This window comes from Chiroxiphia lanceolata, chromosome 4, assembly GCF_009829145.1.
Source record: "Chiroxiphia lanceolata isolate bChiLan1 chromosome 4, bChiLan1.pri, whole genome shotgun sequence".
Lineage (NCBI taxonomy): Eukaryota > Metazoa > Chordata > Aves > Passeriformes > Pipridae > Chiroxiphia > Chiroxiphia lanceolata.
The window spans coordinates 31,126,371-31,146,825 of record NC_045640.1 but is presented as its reverse complement, the minus strand read 5'-3'; the positions used below and the strand labels follow the sequence as shown (position 1 = coordinate 31,146,825).

Sequence of the window (20,455 nt, the reverse complement as noted above, 5' to 3'; positions counted from 1 at the left end):
TAGAAGAATAATTCAGTAACAAAAGGCTCTTAAGCCATAGTATTCCAACATGGCAGTGACCTTCTGAAATTAATGGGCATCTGCCAACATTTGAAATATAAAAAGTAATATACTTAGTCACCTTACTGCACCTGCTTAGAGAGAAACTTCTGTCTGAGCTTTCATTTTTCTTATAAAGACAAGATTTTATGAAAAGCAAAGAGTGGGAGACAGTAGTTTCTGCTCCTCCTAGGCAAGCTACCACCGATCAGGAAGTTTTTCTGATGACTCTAGTGTTACAGTACCAAACAGAATGCACAGTACAGGAACACAGTAAGTATCTGGGAGATTTAAAAGTACTAATTTTTTAGTACTTTTAATCACCATAATGAGAGATTCTAAATCTATGGGATTTACCATAAGTATAGAAAACTCTTTATAAAGATCTGCATGTATAAACCTGTAAGCTGCACTCAGAGTCCTGTAAGTTTGACTTTATTTCATAACTGAAGAGGTTATAAATTTATAAGACAGAGAAATTCCACTTCCAAGTGAAGAAACCAGGAAGAAATTTTGAACAATATGCAATAGTTCAACATCATGAAAAATCATTTTATGATGTACCAAGAAAAACCATTTCATATCTACAATCTCAGAAATATACTATATTAATTTAAAGTTTACATACTGATTTGTAAAAATAGTAAAATGCAATATCCGTTAAGAGAGTATTTACATATCAACAACAAGGGAAAACATGAGGCAGTAACAACACAAATCCTTTCCTTTCACCATCCAAGATCTAAAGAAATGAGAGAGACTTTTCTGTTCTTTAGTATAATCAGTTTAGTATTCTCAAGATTGTATTTCATGTACCCTACCTTCCTCTTTATTCTCATATTCTTCTCCAGGGAGAAATAAGATGACAGCGTATATAGAGATAGAGAGATATTTCATGCCCTTCAATTAAGGCAGCTCTGCTCTTCAAGTGAGCAAACTAATTCAGAAAAGTAATCACTATTTGTCTTTTAATACTGTTATCCTCCACTACAGGACACAATATACTGAAATGCAGATACCCTGACTTCTTATGTCTTTTAAGCAATTAAATCCCTAAGCACATTCAAACAATTTCCCTCAAGTACACTGAAAAGATATCAAATGTTAAATTACAGCCTTTCATCTTGCAAAAACATTTCAAAACTTTAGACTTAGGTTGCATTCGCCCATATCTAAAGAACCATTTAAAAAAAAATACAATCTCTAAGTCTTTTCACAATTCCCATTTGGTTGGCCTTGCTAAATGAAAAAACCCCAAACAAAAATGTCACTGCAGAAACTCAACCCAGTATGCTTCTCTGCAGAACTGCAGGCAACTGAAAAGTATTCCTGTGCTCCTTCTGCACTGATAGCATTAAATAAATTTGCTCTCTTACATGGTAAGGATAAAACCAAAAGCCTTAATCATTTAAAGCTATTGTTTACTGTTCATGATAAAACGATTTCTTTACTTTAGATCAGTGAAAATTTAATGACCACACCTGTTTCCATGTACACAAATATGAGCCTCAATTTTGATCAAATACATTTTGCAGTCATTAAAATGAGAATAAAATCCTGCTGATTTAATTTTACCTTTACACTAACCATAATACAAATACAGGTAAAGAGACAAACAGGAGATAAGTGTTTCAATCACATTATTGACTTGCTGCATAACAGCAACATCTTCTCAATTTCCTAACCTGAAGTGCATTAAATCTATTCATTTTATATTCTGAGAAGTTAATTTCAAGCTTGTGATTAAAGACAGTTGACTAAAAATAGGTAACACTTTACAAGCATTAATTCCACTTGTAGCAACCAATTCTGATAATTATGTATATTATTTATTAAAAGCTTTCTTACTGCAAATTCTTGATTTTTAAATATTGATAAATAATCTGCTGATTTTCAATTTCACTTAGTAATTCAGGAATAAACCCAAAAACTGAATTCAGTGCTAAGTGGTATATTCCAACAGGATGGTGTAGTTATTAAATTAGTAAGAGCAGAAACAGTATTGCACACTGTCCTGGAACGAAACTAGAAGTGATGAATAACTTTTCTCCCCAAAGAGACATTTCCAGTTGATTCCCACAGCAACAAACCTTATTTACACTCTTTTTCAGCTTACACATAGCCTTCTCAAAAGCCTATCAAACAACACAGACTCCAGTATCACTGAGCTTTATGCCACTTTCTTACTACAAAAGCTATAGTATTATTCAGATGCAAGAGGACCTGGGAGAGATAAGAATATGGATGAAAGTCAGCTGACTCAAAATTAAACCAAACGAGACAAAGATGAATATGGTGAGAAGTGGGAAATTGTCAGTGGAGAAAATGCAGAACACGGGTTTGCTTCATAAAATGATTTACAAGTGAGCAAACAGGCTTTTTACATACTTTACAGAGAACTGAAATTGATGCTGAGCATAGCAGCTGTTAAGCTTAAATTACATTGTAGTTACAGATATTAGTCTGAGGCATCAGATATTAAAAAACTTCTCTCTCTTCAAATTAAATGTGTGTAGACATTACCAAACGTAAATCCATCTACACTTGGGACTGAATTCATGCCAGCTAACTGTAGATTAAGATGACAGTTCATTCTGAAAACTCAATGCCTCAAGCTTTGTAAATGGTCAATGAAAAGAGCAGCCTTCTCTCCCCTCTGTCTCTCTCAACTGACTGGACAAGAGCACTGATATTCTGGGTTTTAAAATTTGGTGGAATAAATAAAGACTAATAACTGGACTAACAGTTCAGGATCTCATCAGTGTAAAGCAAGGAAAGGAAGACTGGGTATACTGCTTTATTGCAATATGTGTTATTACTACGAATATTCCTATAAATATTGTTATAAAACTCAATTCTGTAAACTATATTTTGTTTGTTCAAGGTCAAATGAACGCAAGAAGAAAGAAATACAGAAAAGGCCTATTTGATACCTGGGAAATGTAGGTTTTACCTTAAGAGAAAAATCAAGTACCTTATTTTGTTTGGCCTATGAAAATTAAAACTGAGGGATCTGACTACATTTATAAACACAACTACGAGTAAGAAGATTAACACTAAAGAAGAAAAAGCCCTATGAAAATTAAGGAACAACAGACTGGTATAAAAGGTCTATCAGTAAATTAGAAGTAAGTCCATTGAAGTCGTCAGGTTATTCAATAGCTTCTGCAGAGGAACAGCAGGGACAAAACACTAACTACTTTTAATAAAAAGCACACATTGCTTACAAACCAAAGAAAAAGACTGTTTTACCCTGGAGGTCTGTTTCAGTTCCTGGTTCTTTTCTCATTATGATCCTGCTTAGGAAACATTGGACTTTGAGATCAGAGTCAGTGGAGAGCTGCTCTATGTCCTTTAATGCCACAACCAGCAGAGCAATCACTCTCACTGCATGGGGCACAGAAAAGCCTAAATGATCTAGTTTTCTGACCTCTGAAATGATCGATACAAATAAATGTCTTACCCAATTATCTGGAAGCAGATCATGAAACATTAATTATTAGAATTTAAATCACTATGGAAAAATTATTGACTAATGTTTTGGTTACCTTAAAACATTCCTGGTTTTCTCCAATAATTAAAACAATCTTTGCATGATACTTTTTGTGAAGATAGGCTCAGATAACATATATAAAAAGTGCATTAAAGACATAAAGCTTAAAGGGCTGCAAGTCTCATTAAAGCTGTCATATCACTAGACCAAGTCTAAACGGCAGAGTTTCTGAAATTACTTCTCCAACTGTGAAATACCATCACTATTAGTGTTAGAAAATGCTTCTTATAGTGAGGACTGAGGAGGACTTCATCTTCCAACTCTTTCAAAAGGTAACTTTGCTTTTTCTTGGAAATTACAACTTTCAGTTAATGAACTGCACAGAATCAAATGCATTTTATCTGAGAACTTTCGGGTTTAAAAACCAAAGTAATTAAAAGGAAGAAAAGAAACAAGGTGCATAAAATAGGAAAATAATCAGGACAGAAATAAAATAGAAGTCTGTTTATGGACCAGAGACAGAGGTTGTCTTATACCTCTGCAAGGTCCGAAAAGAGTGCTTGGCTTGTGCTACGTCTCAAAGTATCCCAATAGCTTCTGGGGACAAGGTCCTCTCCTTCTGTTTTAAGAACCTGCAGTTTCAAGAAGCACAATTGTTTGAAAAACAAAGAACAATAGAAAAAACACTTATAAACTTTAAAATATTTTTCAACTGATCTTCAAAAGCATGGCTTCATTCTCTTGCTTCTAAATAGAAATTTCAACCCAGTTACATAACAATGAAAGGAACACTGGTCTATCACAGCTACTTGCTTATTATTCTTGGTGGTACCAAAAGTGTCACCAGACTCCACTTTCCCAAACAGAATAAATTAGAGAAAGCATAAAGCGAAAATATTTATTAAAATATTTATTAAAAGGAAAATGACCATTTAAACTCAGCTTTTTGCCGTTGTTTTTTCTAATAATTCTGTTTTGCCAAAAATTATTAATTTATATACTTAAGAAATGTGTTTTGTCCTTGATCAAAATATAAATATCACCATATATAAAAATAATTTCATCCAAAAATCAGGATGACATCCTTGCACTAATAAAGAAAGGCAGTAAGTTCAACTAATAAGCCTAATAAGTTCAACTTCAACAGTAACATACTTATCAGGAAAACACTCTGCATGTCTGATGATCAAACTTACCTTGTCTTGTGAACAAACAGCAGCTCATTCTTTCATGCATACAATTCCGTAATTATCTATCTTAAGTATTCACTGAATTTGTTCTCTTACTGGAGATTTACTTTAGTCAATGGAATTAGTACTTCTGGGTGTGCACATTTTATTTTATTTACATGCATCTCATCATAATTATCATGTTCTGGTTGGCATTTGGCCAGTGAAAGCACTCATGCAATACATGCTGAAGCGGCCTTAGACGCAAATGCAGTATGCACCAGAACATGGCTGGAAAGAATTTGCAAATGAAAATACTAAAATATTTATCCCATTTAAAACATCATTCGATGCTTTCTATGGTCTATAGACCTCAACACTTTTCAAAAAGTTAGCATTGTTTTGTAAGACAAAGTGAGGAGAAGGGCCCAACACAGCATGTTGGACTATCTCAGAATTTTAGGGTTGCATCTCCTTGGTCCTGAGCATCTTCAAATCCTTGGGACATCAAGGGAAACTGAAAAGGCTGCTACACTTCTTGTTTCAGTAGGAGAAATAGAATCCCCAAAAATATCAATTTTGGGGGTGGGGGATTTATTGGATACTGTGAATTCCTATACACCTTAGCTTCCTTTGCATGGAGATCTCCATTCAGGTAGTAGGAGGGCAAAAAAAAAGATGGAGAACACCTGGGCATCATCTTGATAAAGTGTTTGGACATGGCTGGGGTCTAGAAGGAGGATTTTTTCTAAAGCTGAAAATTATTGTATGAGTAGAATGCCTAACTAGTTTGGTTTCCGTTTGAAATAGGCAGCAGCACAAGAATATGTTAACCACTGTACAGAATGTTTCACTGCAGTAAGGCCTGATCTGAAATACATTGAATCATAAGGCCTTACATATTCTACTACATTTTTCTCACAACATCCTGTCAACTGCATCTTTTAATTCAACAGAATTCATTCCTGCATATTGCCCAAACTGTTTGTTTCAACTTCACAGGAAATGAATCTGCACATTTCTCTGAGTGATTGTATAAAGAAACAAATTTTAAAACTGGAATTTCACTAGTCATCTAATTCTCAGATTGCATCCCCTCACTTTGAATATCACAATAATCATACCAAAACAAGATTAATTCTTCTATTTAAACATCAAATCAATCTGGTGTTTTTTTAAACAGTTTTACTTCTGCCATGATCCAAAAATTAATCAGGTCAAGATGAAGACATTAAAAACCTTAGATCTCTCTCTTGCTGATTCTCTCTCCCACCTCTCAAAAATGATTGAAGTTTACTGTCACCTACATAATACAGGGACTATTTTCTGTAAAATCCTGTTCTAGTTCAACACTAGAGTTCTTATGTATTTGTTCTGTAAGCGAAGCACAAAAACAGGAAAGCTCTCTTCTGGTTCCCTTTTTGGGGGAAACAAAGAGGTAAAGGATTCATTTGACTAATTATTACTTCACATTATACACAAGGAAACAAGACAGAGCTTAATCAACTGACTCATGCAGGATGACTTAATTTACATACATTAATTAAAAACAAGTCTATAATTTATTAAAATGTATTTTCAACTTTCTCTTAAAAATACTGTTTCCTTCATATATAAATAAAGAGAACGACCTCTCCTCCGTGTAGGCTTGCCTGTTCAGAATGTGTGCAATGAGCATGCACAATCTTTTACACAGGTGAAGATCCCTCGCATTTTTACAGATTAGCAGAAGTAATTTACTTCATGAAAAAGATTAATATAGTAAATTTTCTTATAGCATATTATCTCACTGGTGAAGACTGCATCGATTGAAAATAATTAGAGTACATACACTGTTAGTAGAAGTATGATATCCATAAAGTTGAAGACGCTGACATACAGCAAAAATGGGCCAAGCCAAGTATCACACGTCAGAATGAAGACAAAAGAAGGGAGAAAAAAAAGACAACAAAATAGGTTAAGACAAGCAAACCTTTACTTTCTATATTACTAGTCTTTTTGGTTTTTTGTTTGCAAAATGACAGTGAAGAAAAAATGGTTTATTTTCAATCTCATTCTTCAAATTTTCAAAAGAGAAGTACAGATTTGTAGAAATTACTCTCAGGAGAAACGTGCAATTTTGCAATCTTTATGTTTTCCAAAAGCTCTTCCCTTGTGTGTACATTTCCTTTTGTCAAAATAAACAGTGTGTGTGAGATTCAACAACTGACCTAGCATTTTGAAAAGCTGAGCAGGAGAGGGTGGGAAGGTTTAAAAAGTATTAATTCTTGAAATTCAAAATTCTTATGATTTCAGGGACAAAGAACTGAGATCAAGCATCTACAGTTGCAAAAGGACAATGGACACTGTGAGAAGTTCCGTGCATGTGTCAAAATGTTTCTTATAGCAAAGAATTTTTTCCATAAATATGCAAATTGCAAATGAACGTGGTTTGTTCTGCTGTGGGCTTTACAGACATTTGTACCCAATTTTTGCTTTTCCAGCAGTAAAATAAGTACCTGCTACTGCTGCCATCCTTCAGACAAACCACCAGAGTCTCATTTATTTCTGACTTACCTTTCTTATGTCCATAAGAAACGCAAATTTGACATCATGTGAGCATCCAATATTCCATAAAAATCTATTCAGATTCATATATATAACTGAAAATATTTTGCATTGGTCATAAGCCTTATTTAGTAAAGGCTTAAATTTGAAAATAAAATCTAAGTTCACTTGTAATATTTCATAATCTATTTTTAAAACTACTCTATTGATAACAAGCATCAGGACCAGTATGTCTACATGAACAGCTTTAGTTAGTTATGAAAGCACAAGTCTTGGTCTTGTCACCAAGATCTCTCACTGGGTCATTACTATTCACTTTTCCCTAGATTTAAGACGCCAAATGCAACCTTTGGTACTGTCGTAACATGTCATAACCATATTTAAACACTATTTTTTCCTTTATATAATACACTTACTTTTTTTTCAGTAACTGCAGTTTAGGATAAATGCTTTTTTTCTGCATATAAGGTTATGCATATTCTTTTAACAATATGAATTTAGTGTTTAAAAAAATAGTGATTAGTGAAATATATACACACACACAATTTTGTCCTACATTGAAGAAAGTAAACCAACTCCCAGATGCAACTATTCTGATTTTACTTACCAGCATTGCACGTTTTTCTTCATCTCCTCGTTTTTCTCTCTTCTCATTTTTTTTCCTGAAGATCTCTTGGAGCTAAAAACCAAACCATTTTATTCATATTTAGTGTTCAGGCTATTTCACATGCATAACAACCTTTCATCATGAGGAAACTACAAACAGGATTAAAATGTAGCTCTTTACTAAAAGAGTGGTGTTTCAATGATGTTTTATTGTTCATAGTCATGCCTTTATGTTCTTTTGTGACTTAAACCATCCTACAGAAAGGAAAAAGGAAATATTTTTTTCCACAACGGAAGGCTAACAATTCTACTTGGGAGCACAATATTAAGAACATCCTATTTAGCCAATCTGACCTATATAAAAAGGGGGAGTTCCAGCCTTTTTCACCACCTCAAGGCACATTCTTTCTTGCTGGGTACTAATTAGTATCTGTGTAGTTACACTGTCAGCTGGATCAATCTTTTTTTCATACTGTTAGTTTCCAACCTGATCAGTTCTTAACTCCTGCTGGCACAAGGGAGGGGTAGAAACACCTGGTGGCGGTGAAACATTCCCCTTCAGCAGCAACAGACTACTACTCAAGAGTAATTTATCAAGTACCCTTTTTTTTCAAGTCTGTTCAAAGAATACCTTCAGGTCTTGTAAAATACCCCTTTCACAACTATCTCAACATTAAGAGCTTTAAACATGACTTCTGAGAAAACCTCAAATACAAGATTTCAAACACAGATTCTTGAGCATATTTATTTTTGTAAAGTCTTCAGAGTATGAACTGGTTTGTACTTATCTTTCTTTGTAAGTATCTGTTTTATTTAGATCTTTTTATTTATAGTAACACCTATTAATATTCCCAAACCATTGGAAAAAAGTGTCACAGTGTTTACTCTTCGTAGCAAGAGAGTGCAGTATTAACTATGATATCACCTAGATCTCTACCAGTAAAATTCAGTTTTTAAAAAACTGCAGGTGAAAATATTGTACTGTCACTTGTAGCATTTGTTACCCTCTAAGTGGGCTGGAAAAAGAATAAATACTGCAGCTGACAAATTCTTCCTATCTGGAATATGGTATTTTCAGAATCAAACACCATGGCATACAGACACAATTGTGGCAGTCCTTTCAAAGACCTGATTTTACCTACCAAGAGTCTGATAAAACCTGATACTGTAATGGCATCCACACAGCTCCCCAGGGATCGGAATGTGAAACATAAAGTGTGTGCGATAAATTTTGCAAGGAAATTTTCCAAACTAAATTTCAGGATATCACTATTTCAGAGAAGGCAGATGACTAAGACAAGGGGATCAGTAAGCTTTACTGCAGGCGTATGCAATATTGAAACAAAAGAATATAACATTTAGCGATTAAGTAGCAAAACACATTTATAATAAACATGTTATGAATTACTAAAATTGACTACAGTGTTCTGGAATTTCCTATAAGGCAAATACAGACCAGAATATTTTGTGTATCACTATACCTATTTCTGAGTATGGATAAACTTACAGATCTTGATATTTTTTTCTAATTTTTTGCAAAGCTCCACGTCCAAATTACTGTAACTTATGCTGACAAGGAAAGAGTCATGATAGGACATCTAGCTGTATGGCCTAGAGTATTACACAGTTTGCAACCCAGAACAATGGAAAGAAAAGAGTTAAATGAAGAGAGAGAAGTAGAAAGAAAGTCCCTTGTGAAAAGTGAAGTGACACGCCATCGAGCAGGAGCGAAGAGTGGCAGTAATTGAAAAACCAAAAAAAGACTGGTAAAAAGCAATGCATCCTTGGATGTATTTTCCCTGCCACAGAGGCAAAGGGAGTAGGATTCTGTTGCATACATAATTAAAGCCCTTGCTAAACTTCTGGAAATGGATCTTTTGTTCAGAAAGGGTGCTATAGGATACCAGCGAGTAAAGAAGTGAATTCAAAAAGGGTCTAGGAGTACTTTCATAGGAACATTGTCTGAAACAGGATAATGGGATTGACTACTGAAGGCAGCAAAAACAGGATCTCCTGTAACAAGGCAACACAATCCTTCTGTTCCCTGACCTCAACCCTATTACATAAGCAAAAAGGGAAGCACAAACACCATGGAATTAGTTTACAAAAACACTAAAGCTGCTAACAGAAAAATTAACAGAATTTTAACTCTTCGCTACATGTACTATTCTCCTCAAGAATAACCCAACATGTGATCCCAAAACAAAACTCTTTAAATTCTCTTTGTTTGCAAAACTGAATAGTATTAACTGTACTTCCAATTTTGTGTTGATAGTTGCCTGTAATCTATGGATAAATACTTTGCAAATACTGGACCAAGTTCAAATGGTATCTTTTGAACAGCCTCCTGCTTCCAGGCACAGAGGGTATGACGCATCTAATTCAAAGTGAGTACAGAAGCCAAATGTATGCTCTGGGGTCAACTCTATCACAGTTGCAGCATCACTGATTCAACTGCTATTTTCAAATTTATTTACACAAACATTATCTATCTACCTACCTACTTCAATCTTTTTCACTTCAGATCTACCATTCTGACTTACAGGTTTTGAACTAACTTTTAAGTGTCACTGACACTCTAATGAAGCAGAGTTATGCTCAGGTTTAATCTATATGAATTTGTTAAACACAATCATAGGTGGAGGACAGTATATCTAATGTTTGAAAATTCTCCTTTCTTTTTTTAATGCACCAAGTCTCCTAAGAGAAAATGTATAAGGAGAATTTTTTGCCAGGGACCATGACAGACAGTAAATACATAGCAGGATGTGAAGGAGACTATAAAAACATAGTTAGAAAGAAAGATACAATATCCATAGTTAAATGTTGTCCTTACTTCCCACTTCACATGCTTATTTTATTTCATTTTTAGCATTAGTTTCTGAAAGATGAAGCCTCCTGCTTTAATTTTCTCCCATTTAGCTGTTGTGATTGAAGTCCTTTTTTTAAAACAAAAAAAGTTTTTAGCATTCCACTACATTCTGTATTATTGAATCATTAGAAGTTTTCTTTTTTTTTTCTTCTTCATCTATTTTTCCTTTTGCTAATTAATCCAATGCTTGCTATTTTGTTCTTCCAATTGGAAATTAGCACATACAAGGAGGCGTACATTTGATATTAGAAGACAAAAAAGTTATCAGCATGCCACAATTTGCAAGTGGTTTCACCTTCCAAAATAAATGACACCTGTTCTGCTTAAGCTATGTCACCAGAAAACAAGCCCCCAGACCTCAGATGTAACTTCCTTGAAAAGGAGAACTGAGAGAAGTTCAGTCCTTAAAACTAAGCACAGTTTCTTTCACATTTTTGTTTTCTTTAGGTTAGCATAGTTTATCTCAATCAATTATGAAACTGCACACAGGAAATTAGGGTGTCTTTGTTTTAAATAAAATGGGATCAGACACTTAAATACATTCCATGTGTCTGTTTCGTTCTTTGTATTTTGTTCCATCTTTGTCAGTGTGGCAGTGGACTTTTTCTCATGTGTATTTACTGTATTTATTTATAAGCTCAACTACACAAAACTCTGTGAAGATAAAATTTATGTCTTCTGCAAATGTCTTTTTTTTACGAGCATCTGATTCGATTCTTGTATATATTTTATTAATCACCTGTACTTGTTCAGTAAAAAATAAAGACCTTGTGCAGTTTACACCACTAACCACAAAATTTTAGATGTTAGTTTCTAGAGAACCTGAACTAGATATATGTACAATATGTTTTATTTAATTACGAATCTTGTCCAAAACAGGTGATAGTGTCCCATTATGTCAGTCAATATTTTCAGGTTACTTGAAATTATCAGCAGAATGAATAGCAAAGTGAAGTGGTCTCCCAGGAAAAGATTCTTTTGCAAGTCCCTTATGATTATAGCAATTAAGTAACTCTGCTGACAATTGATACAGCTATATTAGTTTAACAGCCTAACTATATGTGAATGTAGAAGCAATTAAAAAGATACAGAATAAAAACTGGAATTAAGCTTAAAAAAATCAATATATACAGCACATCCATGCACTGTAAGAAGGAGCTACTATTTTCAATTTACATTACAATAACCATTTATATTAAATAAGGCAAATAAACAACTGCACTCAGTGAAGAATAGCTTGTATGCTCATAACTACTGACATCACATTTGTTTCAAGATTACTTCAAAACCTGAAAATATACGTACCACTAAGAATTCCTTTTTGTCCACCATCTCATTGCCATCCGTATCAAACATGTTGAAAGCAATTCTAAAACCTGCATGTGGCTCTGCCAAAAAAAACCCATTCAATTATTTATTTACTTAGAAAGAAAGCAAATATAAAACTCTAGGGAATTATTCAATGTCCATTTATAAAAGCCATACCCTCAACTAATGTACATCAGTACATTTGTGTACACAGTAAATGCAAATCGTACCATCTGTAAAACAGTATTACCCGTGTTATGCCACCAGAATGCGTGCTCACAAAAGTAGAAATAGAACATGAAATATCCAAGAATAATATCTCACAGTAATAGTTGGTTAGATAGTTAAGACTGTTCATAGGCAGAATCCATTTTATGTTACAAAACCAGATTTGTAGAAAATACATTTTCTATTAAAACTCAGTGTTTTAAAAAGACACTTTTAAAGATTTCGCAGAAAAGTTACAAGATCCAACAGCTTCTGATCAAAATAAATGTTATGCAGAAAGACATCCAGCATTTTCTTGTTTACATGCTTAGAGCCATCGAAGTTTGAGACCAGGTTAGAATTTGAAATTATTTCTGAAACACGGCAATTTTGAAGGTAACTGGAAGTGAAGCCTTTAGGCAACATTTTGGTGACACTCAGAGATTTGAAATATGGATGAATTATGGCCAAAAGTTAACCCAGGTAACAAAGAAGTAACAGAAGAATATCCATTGAGCTGGAGTTGGAGATGAGTTTAGGGTCAAGTTCCTGCTCTGATTCATAACAGGAATCCAGATCATGTCTGATGAAAACCCACTATGAATCCAATAGAAATGGTTTAATTACATACAAATGAAAGAAAAATAAAACTCTTTGCTCCTTCCCAAAAAACACATCTCAAAATATCAAAACAGAGTCTCCATCAGGCTCAGTTCAGTCTAACTCTATTCTAATTCAGTTTTATGGGTGATAAAAGCATAATTATTCAATTTTGTTAGTGTTTTCTAACATAAATACTCTATATTTTATTATTGTCTCATTGATGTTACCTATCAGGCACTAATATGAAACAAACAAGTAATAATGGGCATCCTTCTCTTCTCCCTGTATTCAGTGTCCCTTATGAATGTCAGCAAATTTAGCTTGAAATTTTATAGAAATTTCAAACAAGAAAATAAACTTAAGCTCTTAACTGGGCTTTAGCTGAAGTGTATAGTTTGGCTTCCTCAACATTTCAATAAACATAACACAAGAATCCACTAGGGCAAAAGAGGTTCAAATGGACATAGAGATGTATGATATAGTTTTTTCAATACTGGGATACGTGGGATAAGGGTAAGAATACTTTAACATAGAGCAACACATTCAGAGAGTAGAAATTTGTAATGAATCTTTTAGGGTTTTTTCTCCAGAAATACTTACTTGTTAAAATACATAAGAGGAATAAATATTCTGTGTAAGATATCACACCTGAAGACAAAAAAAAAAAGTTATGTCATATTAGTTTCACTTTATCTTTATATCCTAAACTTGAAACCATTAAATCTATGTGTAAGGAGAATTTTTGTACGTGTGTATATGCATATTCATACTTGTGTGCATATAATTGTATTCAACCTGTTAAATGAGTTATCTGTCTAAAATATTGAACTGGAATGTGGGGCTTTTTGTTTGTTTTTTAGTATTTTAGGGAAGGAGTACATTAAATATGGCAAATAAACAACTACAGTCGGTGGAGAATGGCTCATTAAACAGAAGCTGGATAGATTCTTAAAAGCTAATATAAATGATTTATTAAATTTTCTTTGCAAAAACCCCACCAATAGTTCATGACAACACTCTCTAACAGTATGAAAAGACTTACCTGGAGAACATTAACAGTGCTCCCTCTTGATACATCCCATTTGAATACAGTTCTTGACTTCAATATGTGGTTTTTAAGTGCATTATATTAACAGAGAACTTGGTCTCGTGTTACTTATGAAAGCACAGATTTTGGCTTTTAAGTCGACCTTGTATGAACCTTTTCATAATAATTACCAGAAATTCATATTAAAACTCTTAGTAAATATAAGTGTAATTTGTTAAATATTTTTAAAGCCTGTTAAAGACATTTGTACTCTCTCTTCTTCTACGTTCAGAAGACCTGTAAGGAATATGTTCTAGGCTTTTCATCTTTTACAAGATGTCAAAAGGGAATCACAGTGTGGAATGGCACTTCCTTTTCTCTTCAGAAGCGATTAAGGCAAAATTTAAATAAGAGCTGAAGTCAATCCCCAAATACTATGTCTGGTACCATAAGCTGTACTTGTGCTTTTCTAGCTCTGAAGTAAGGGGCAAAAAGAGACAACTTTTCAAAATGCCCACGGCAGCAACAACGAGAAGCATCTTACAGTTCAGTAAGAACTGAAAACAATGACTTGCAGCTCCCCCAAAAGCCCTTAGCTCCAATGATCTTTGAGGCTGAACTAGGAAAACATGTTCCTTATTTCTAACAAATTGATTTTGTCTGCCCTCCAAAACCAGAAGTGTTAAGTCAGTCCACAATATTAGACTATTTCAAAAGAGAAAAAAACCAAAGTATTTGGATGCCTGAGAGTAAAGATGTCTATCAGCTGGGATTTTCAAAAGTTGCTGGCTGTCTCCTTGATTTCAGTCCAAGTCAGGTGCAAAAGTTTTTCCAAAAACAGCCAAATCTTTGGATTTTTAAATATCTTTTAAAATCTGACTTAACTGAGTGTGTGACAAACCGTGCAAATAGTCATCTGAACTTTTTTTTACACTGAAAAATCTGTACAATTAAAACTCAAAACATTGTATCATTCATGTGGATTTTACTTCCGTTATACTTCATTTCCCATCTTTTGATCCAAAAGCAAATTTAAGTCTTCACAACCAAGATTTTATTACTACTAGTAGATCTAGTTAGGAAAGTTACTAAGCATTTTTAATACCATCTACTCTTTTCCTCAATTTACACATAGCTCCACACTGAAGACTGGCAAAGATTAAATAAAGGTATTTAAATAGTACAGCTCTTATGCTTTATCTTCTTGATTTATACAGCAGCTTGCAGAAATTAGTTTTCAAAGACCTGCTATCAAGAAATCAGATACCTCAAAGGTTCTCATTCAGTGATGTAAAACCTTCTTTAATGACCAGTCAATAAATGTAAATATGTATTTTTGGCTTTTTGATGACACCATCTTTGTTGTAAAACAGAGAAAGAAAGTGCAATTGTCAAGTAGTCCATCACAGTATGAAGAGAGCAATACACAAGGCCTTGAAAGCATTCTCTCCTTTTGTTTGTACTGGTATATTGTAGCTGCAGACAGATAGTTCTGGTTGATTGCTCCGAGGGTTATGGGAGAGAGGCTCTGACATGATGATTGAAGGGAAGAAAAGCTTACACTATGGTCAGAAAGAAGAGAAGGAGGGCACTCGAGGATAAAACATAATAAAACTTAAGGACAGTGGGCATAAATCTGTGTGGCTTATCTGAATTAAAGAAATCCAAGGGAAAATAAATGGACATAGGCTTTTGCTACTTGCTTCGTATGTGCATGTTTTAAATAAAATGAGTAAAGTAATAAATAATAATAAAAAAAACTAAATTAGAATTAAGGAGAGCTGAATTCTATTCCCATTCCTTTCACAGGCTTACTGAATGACATTATCAGTCCTAAGACCCATGGTATTTTCTCATATTATGTATAAAACTGGACAACAGAACTCACTTTTTCAGAAAGCATGCTGAAAAAATATCTAACTGCTAAAGTTTATTACTAATTTTGCCAGCTTATTATGACAGTTTTGAGTCCTCCTAATTCCATCAACTTCTGTAGAACTTCTCTGGCAGAAAACTGGAGTAAGATACTGTTGAATCAAGGCTGTGCATATTGCAGACATTTTATTACAGGCTTAACAAGCAACATCCAGACATGTTTTTTTAAAACTGATAATGTATTGATTTAAGAGATTCTGAGGTTGAATTTTTATGCAATTGATATTTCAAAAGTCAGCTAGACTATATAGAAAGCAGCCTAGAGCAAAGGAATACATGGGAATACAGTGCAAAGATGTGCCAATTTCTGCTTCTCTAGAGTTCTGGCTGCACATTGAGAAAAAAAAGTGAGTGCCTTCATGCACTAGAGATTCAAGCCTAGGATCCTCCTGTGAGGGCAGGTTCATACTACTTAGTCCTTTAATAAAATTTGAGCTGCATTTGATTGGAATTTTGTTGCTGGCATATTTATTTTAAACATCCATAAATTGTCTTTATTGTGGCTGCTTTTAAAAATGTTTCAAACGCTCCACCAGACCTTTGCCATTCTGAATATAAGCAAATAAATATGCAGATAATTTATCATAAATTAAATGTCTGTACAAGCCATCATTGTTTTTTACACTCTATATTTTTGGTTTTGAAGTTTTGATAGAGCTTATTAAGAAAAAAAAAAAAAAAAAGAGGAGACCAGAAGTGACTCTTGGCTCTTCACTTACCAATAGTGTGAGTTTTAAAAGCTATCAAAGCCCTCATCTGCAGAACTTAAAGGGATATATAGCATTTCTGAAACTGTCACTTTGTGTTGTGTACAAAATGCTTATTCAGTGATATACAATACCATTACTGTCTTTGGAAATAAATCATATTATCAAACTTATTAAAAAAAAAAGATATTGTGTCTTTATTAAAATACTCTGTCTATATACCATTCATTGCAACAAACTGAACCTGCAACATTCAACATGAGTTTAACAAACTCTAAGACACAAATTCACCTGAAGAGGCTAGCTGTAAGATGGCATCATTAAAACACTGTAGAGACTAAAAGGAATTTTTCCATGCTGTAAAATGGAGAAAGCAAGGACAAACTTTTTATCTTTTTGAAATTGTGATGCATATGAAAGTACAACTTCACTTTAACCACAACAAATTAATACAGTGATAATCTGGTTCAGGAAAATAAGTTTTCATCAATCACCTTTCTCATTAAGGTTACGGAAAAGTTTGGATGATCCTTTCCAAACTGGTGGTGTCTCCATAAGGATCTGATTCAGTTCCTAAAAAATAAGGTTTAAAAGTATAAAAGCATATAGTTCAATATTTAATGAAGAAGTCAACACATTACGAGTAAATTCTGGGAAAACAATATAAAAGACAAGAAACTGCAAGCAAATTACCAGTTAATTTAACTGCAGTTACCACAATCATTTTGAAAGAACTCAAGCACCATATAAATTTTGCACACACAATTACTGCAAGTATTACTCATCTGCATGAATGCAATGTATTTGTCACTGGAATTACTCACCACTGATCATATTCAGTGAAGCCAAGGATAAGTTTCCCTGCATTTCAGTAAAGTCTTCATACAAAATCCAAGCAACTGTTCTTTTAAAACACTCAGCCTGAACTAAAGCAAACTTCACCCATGAATATGAATGTACTTTCCTTAAAATACAGGGAAACAGAGTGCTTCTGCAGTTATAGAAATGTGGGGGGGAAAAAAAAAGTAAGAGGCACTTAAAGACCACAAAAAGGGAGAGAGTGGCATTTCAGTCAGTTTGGGATATACCTGTTACACTAAGAAAAGGAGGCAGATATGGACTGAGGAAGGAACTGCCAAAGGCTAGAGGAAGTCAGTAAATAACAGGTACAACTGCTAAAGCATCTTAGAGATTCTGGATTCCACTGACTCTGAAGTGACAACAATGAAGAAATTAAACTCTCCTGTGACTCTGTTTACATACATGAAAGTAACTATCAAAATATATGGTTATAAGACACAAAGGAATTAATGCCCACCTGCTTTGAAAGGGATCGCCACTTTTTAGCACCTGGAACAAAAGACAAAGTCATGAGCTCACAGCATTTAGTTTTGCCAATGTGATGTCATAAAAATTAGACTGCATTACACTGTGTTTTCAAGACAAAGAAATAGTATTTTCCTTACTCCATGAGTATAACCTTTAACCCGCTTCCAAAAAAATTCTCTTTACGTTATTTAAAAAAAATTAGCTTAATATATACCTGAAGTCCTAACTTTAAAGAAACAATTCAAATGTATAGTTTTTAATCCAACTCTGCTTCAGTGAGAGAAAAGACTTTCAACCTCCAAAATACATCCTTAAAACATTTAACAGGAAATGGTTTCCCGTTTTCAGCTTTCAATAGTCTGAAATGATTATGTAGTAGCAGTAGTATTACAAGGCAGATTGTAGGGAGATCTAAATTCTGGCCCTTGCTTCAGGGACCACTGATACATTTTAAAGTAAACACAGAAAAAAAAAGTCCTTAAAACTACACCAGGCGCTAAGACCCTCTTCAGCCCTTCCTAGTAACTCAGATTCATGCTTCCTTTTACAAAGAATTGAGCCTGACAGAGGCTGTAAGTTATAACAGAAGAGCTGAAGAGGGCCTCCAATTCAGAACTGCTCATTACCACTGAAAACTGGCTATGACTGACCAGATCCTTTCTTCCTAACATCTTAACTCCAGGCACAGAGGACAATACTCATATTCAACAAGAGTTGTCCATAACCATTCAAGAATTCAAAACTTGAGGTCTATCCCCACCCTCTTAAGACAAATATTTGCACAGATGCAATAAATATTAAGACACAGCTCTGTGAATATCAGAATTCACAAGGGTACAAAAAGTAGCATTGCATGTGATCAAATCCATAAAGTTTTGGTGGGTAAAGGCTCCTTTTTATAGAGCAAAACACACTGTGGTATTAGAAATCCCTTTCCCATGCTCCATTAAATAATTAACACAATACAGAAGCTACTTACTATAGTCTGTTATTAGTTCACAGTTAAAAACTGACTGAAATTAATTTTACATCTTGGTAAAGGTTTGCACCAAGGCAGTCCACAAATCCCACTCTAACAATGGGGGAGTTATATCAAACAACATCATAACACAAGCTAACAGATTTTCATATACTTTTCACCTTATTTTTTAAAATTCAATTAAAGTCTCGTCTCAGAAAACTAAATAAACTCCCCCAAAACGACCTCATTTACCATACAAATCCATATATGTTTATGCCTACCATAAAAAACTTGGAGAATAGATATATCTAATTTTCCAATCAGATAATTTTCCAGTCTCATACATTATATACGTATTTTCTTTCTACACAAGTCAGTGAAGATCTAAGTGTACATTCATACTTCTTACAGCTAAGGCTAAAATTACTATAGTTAGCACTACAGGAAACAAAATATATTTCCTTTTCTCATAACTGGCTGATACAAATGTATCAAGCTTGACTTTTAAAAATATTATATTTTCCCAAATGAAAGCCTGCACCATAAAGACAGCAGCAAGTTAATTATAGCATTTATTTTCTATTTTCTATAATAACTGCCTGGAGTAAAAAGCTCCACTTTATAAGAGAAAATATACTCTTATAATATTAGTTAGTGTTTAATCAAAAAAGGAAGTGAACACCCTCTTGACTTCTGTAGGGTTTACATGATTTCCAAAGTAAATCAATCACAATAGATGCATTCACTCCATCACAAATCTCATTCAGGTCTAGTATTATTAGCTTTTCTATAAAGCAGACATAAAGAGCTACTATTATTATGCTTCAAAGGAGTTTTGTCAAAAAAGAAAAAATGCCAAGACCTTCCTAGTCTTCATCCATAAAACCTCCCATGTCTATGTTCTTTTTTTCTTATGCAAAATATAGATGCTCTAGTATGTCAGCCTGAATGGACTCAATTATTTACAGCCTGCAACATATTTATACAATGACCCCAAAAATACAAAATAAGATGTTTAGAATGTATTACTTTATTCTGAAAAACACCTTCCTTAAATGCACTGCCTTCAATAGAGCAAGACAGAAAATTAAGACTTGCTCAAGCAGACAAAGCAGTACTTTGACAATGCTTTGACAGTACTTTGATAATTTTAACAAGGGTTAAAATTATCCCAGTCAGATATGAGAAGCTGGAAGTGGTAATCTGTGGGTCATCTATTTCACCTATTTCTATTTATCAGCCTTCTGTCCAAATGTCCCAGACAATATGACTTCCACTATAATGAAGTCATCCACTTCTGCTTAGTTGCAATCCCTTAAAATAATTGTCAGCCATGTAGTCTCTGATATTAGTCTAAAAATCTAAAGAACATCCAGGTTAGTTTTGCTTTTGGTCTCAGAGGTGAACTGGATGCACAGGAAGGATTTTGATACAAACAAGGTTTGCTACACTGAACACAGAAGGGTGCCTGACTGTTCAGATCTCAGATCTCTTCTCCTTTGCAATGAGATAAACAGAATGTCCTTGTGAGTTAAATGCTTTTTGGTTTGGTTTTGTTTTTAAAATCTGAATACTTGCTTTGATAGAGGAGGAAGCACAAATTTTGTTAGCAAAATTTTAACAGCAAACCATACATATAGTGTGGTCAAGCC

At 33.9% G+C, this 20,455-nt stretch overlaps 1 protein-coding gene across 1 annotated transcript in view; it reads right to left on the bottom strand.

Annotated features, from left to right (window-relative positions):
• The window catches only part of MICU3 (mitochondrial calcium uptake family member 3), a 52,096-nt gene that overhangs the window by 18,792 nt on the left and 12,849 nt on the right, over nucleotides 1-20,455 (bottom strand). Inside the window, exons 3-9 of the mRNA XM_032685157.1 lie at nucleotides 17,832-17,863; nucleotides 17,008-17,086; nucleotides 13,445-13,492; nucleotides 12,032-12,114; nucleotides 7,856-7,927; nucleotides 6,533-6,571; nucleotides 4,069-4,164 (exon numbers count right to left, since the gene is read on the bottom strand). Of these exons, the coding sequence (XP_032541048.1) occupies nucleotides 4,069-4,164; nucleotides 6,533-6,571; nucleotides 7,856-7,927; nucleotides 12,032-12,114; nucleotides 13,445-13,492; nucleotides 17,008-17,086; nucleotides 17,832-17,863 (449 nt within the window). The remainder of the gene's footprint in view (nucleotides 1-4,068; nucleotides 4,165-6,532; nucleotides 6,572-7,855; nucleotides 7,928-12,031; nucleotides 12,115-13,444; nucleotides 13,493-17,007; nucleotides 17,087-17,831; nucleotides 17,864-20,455) is intronic.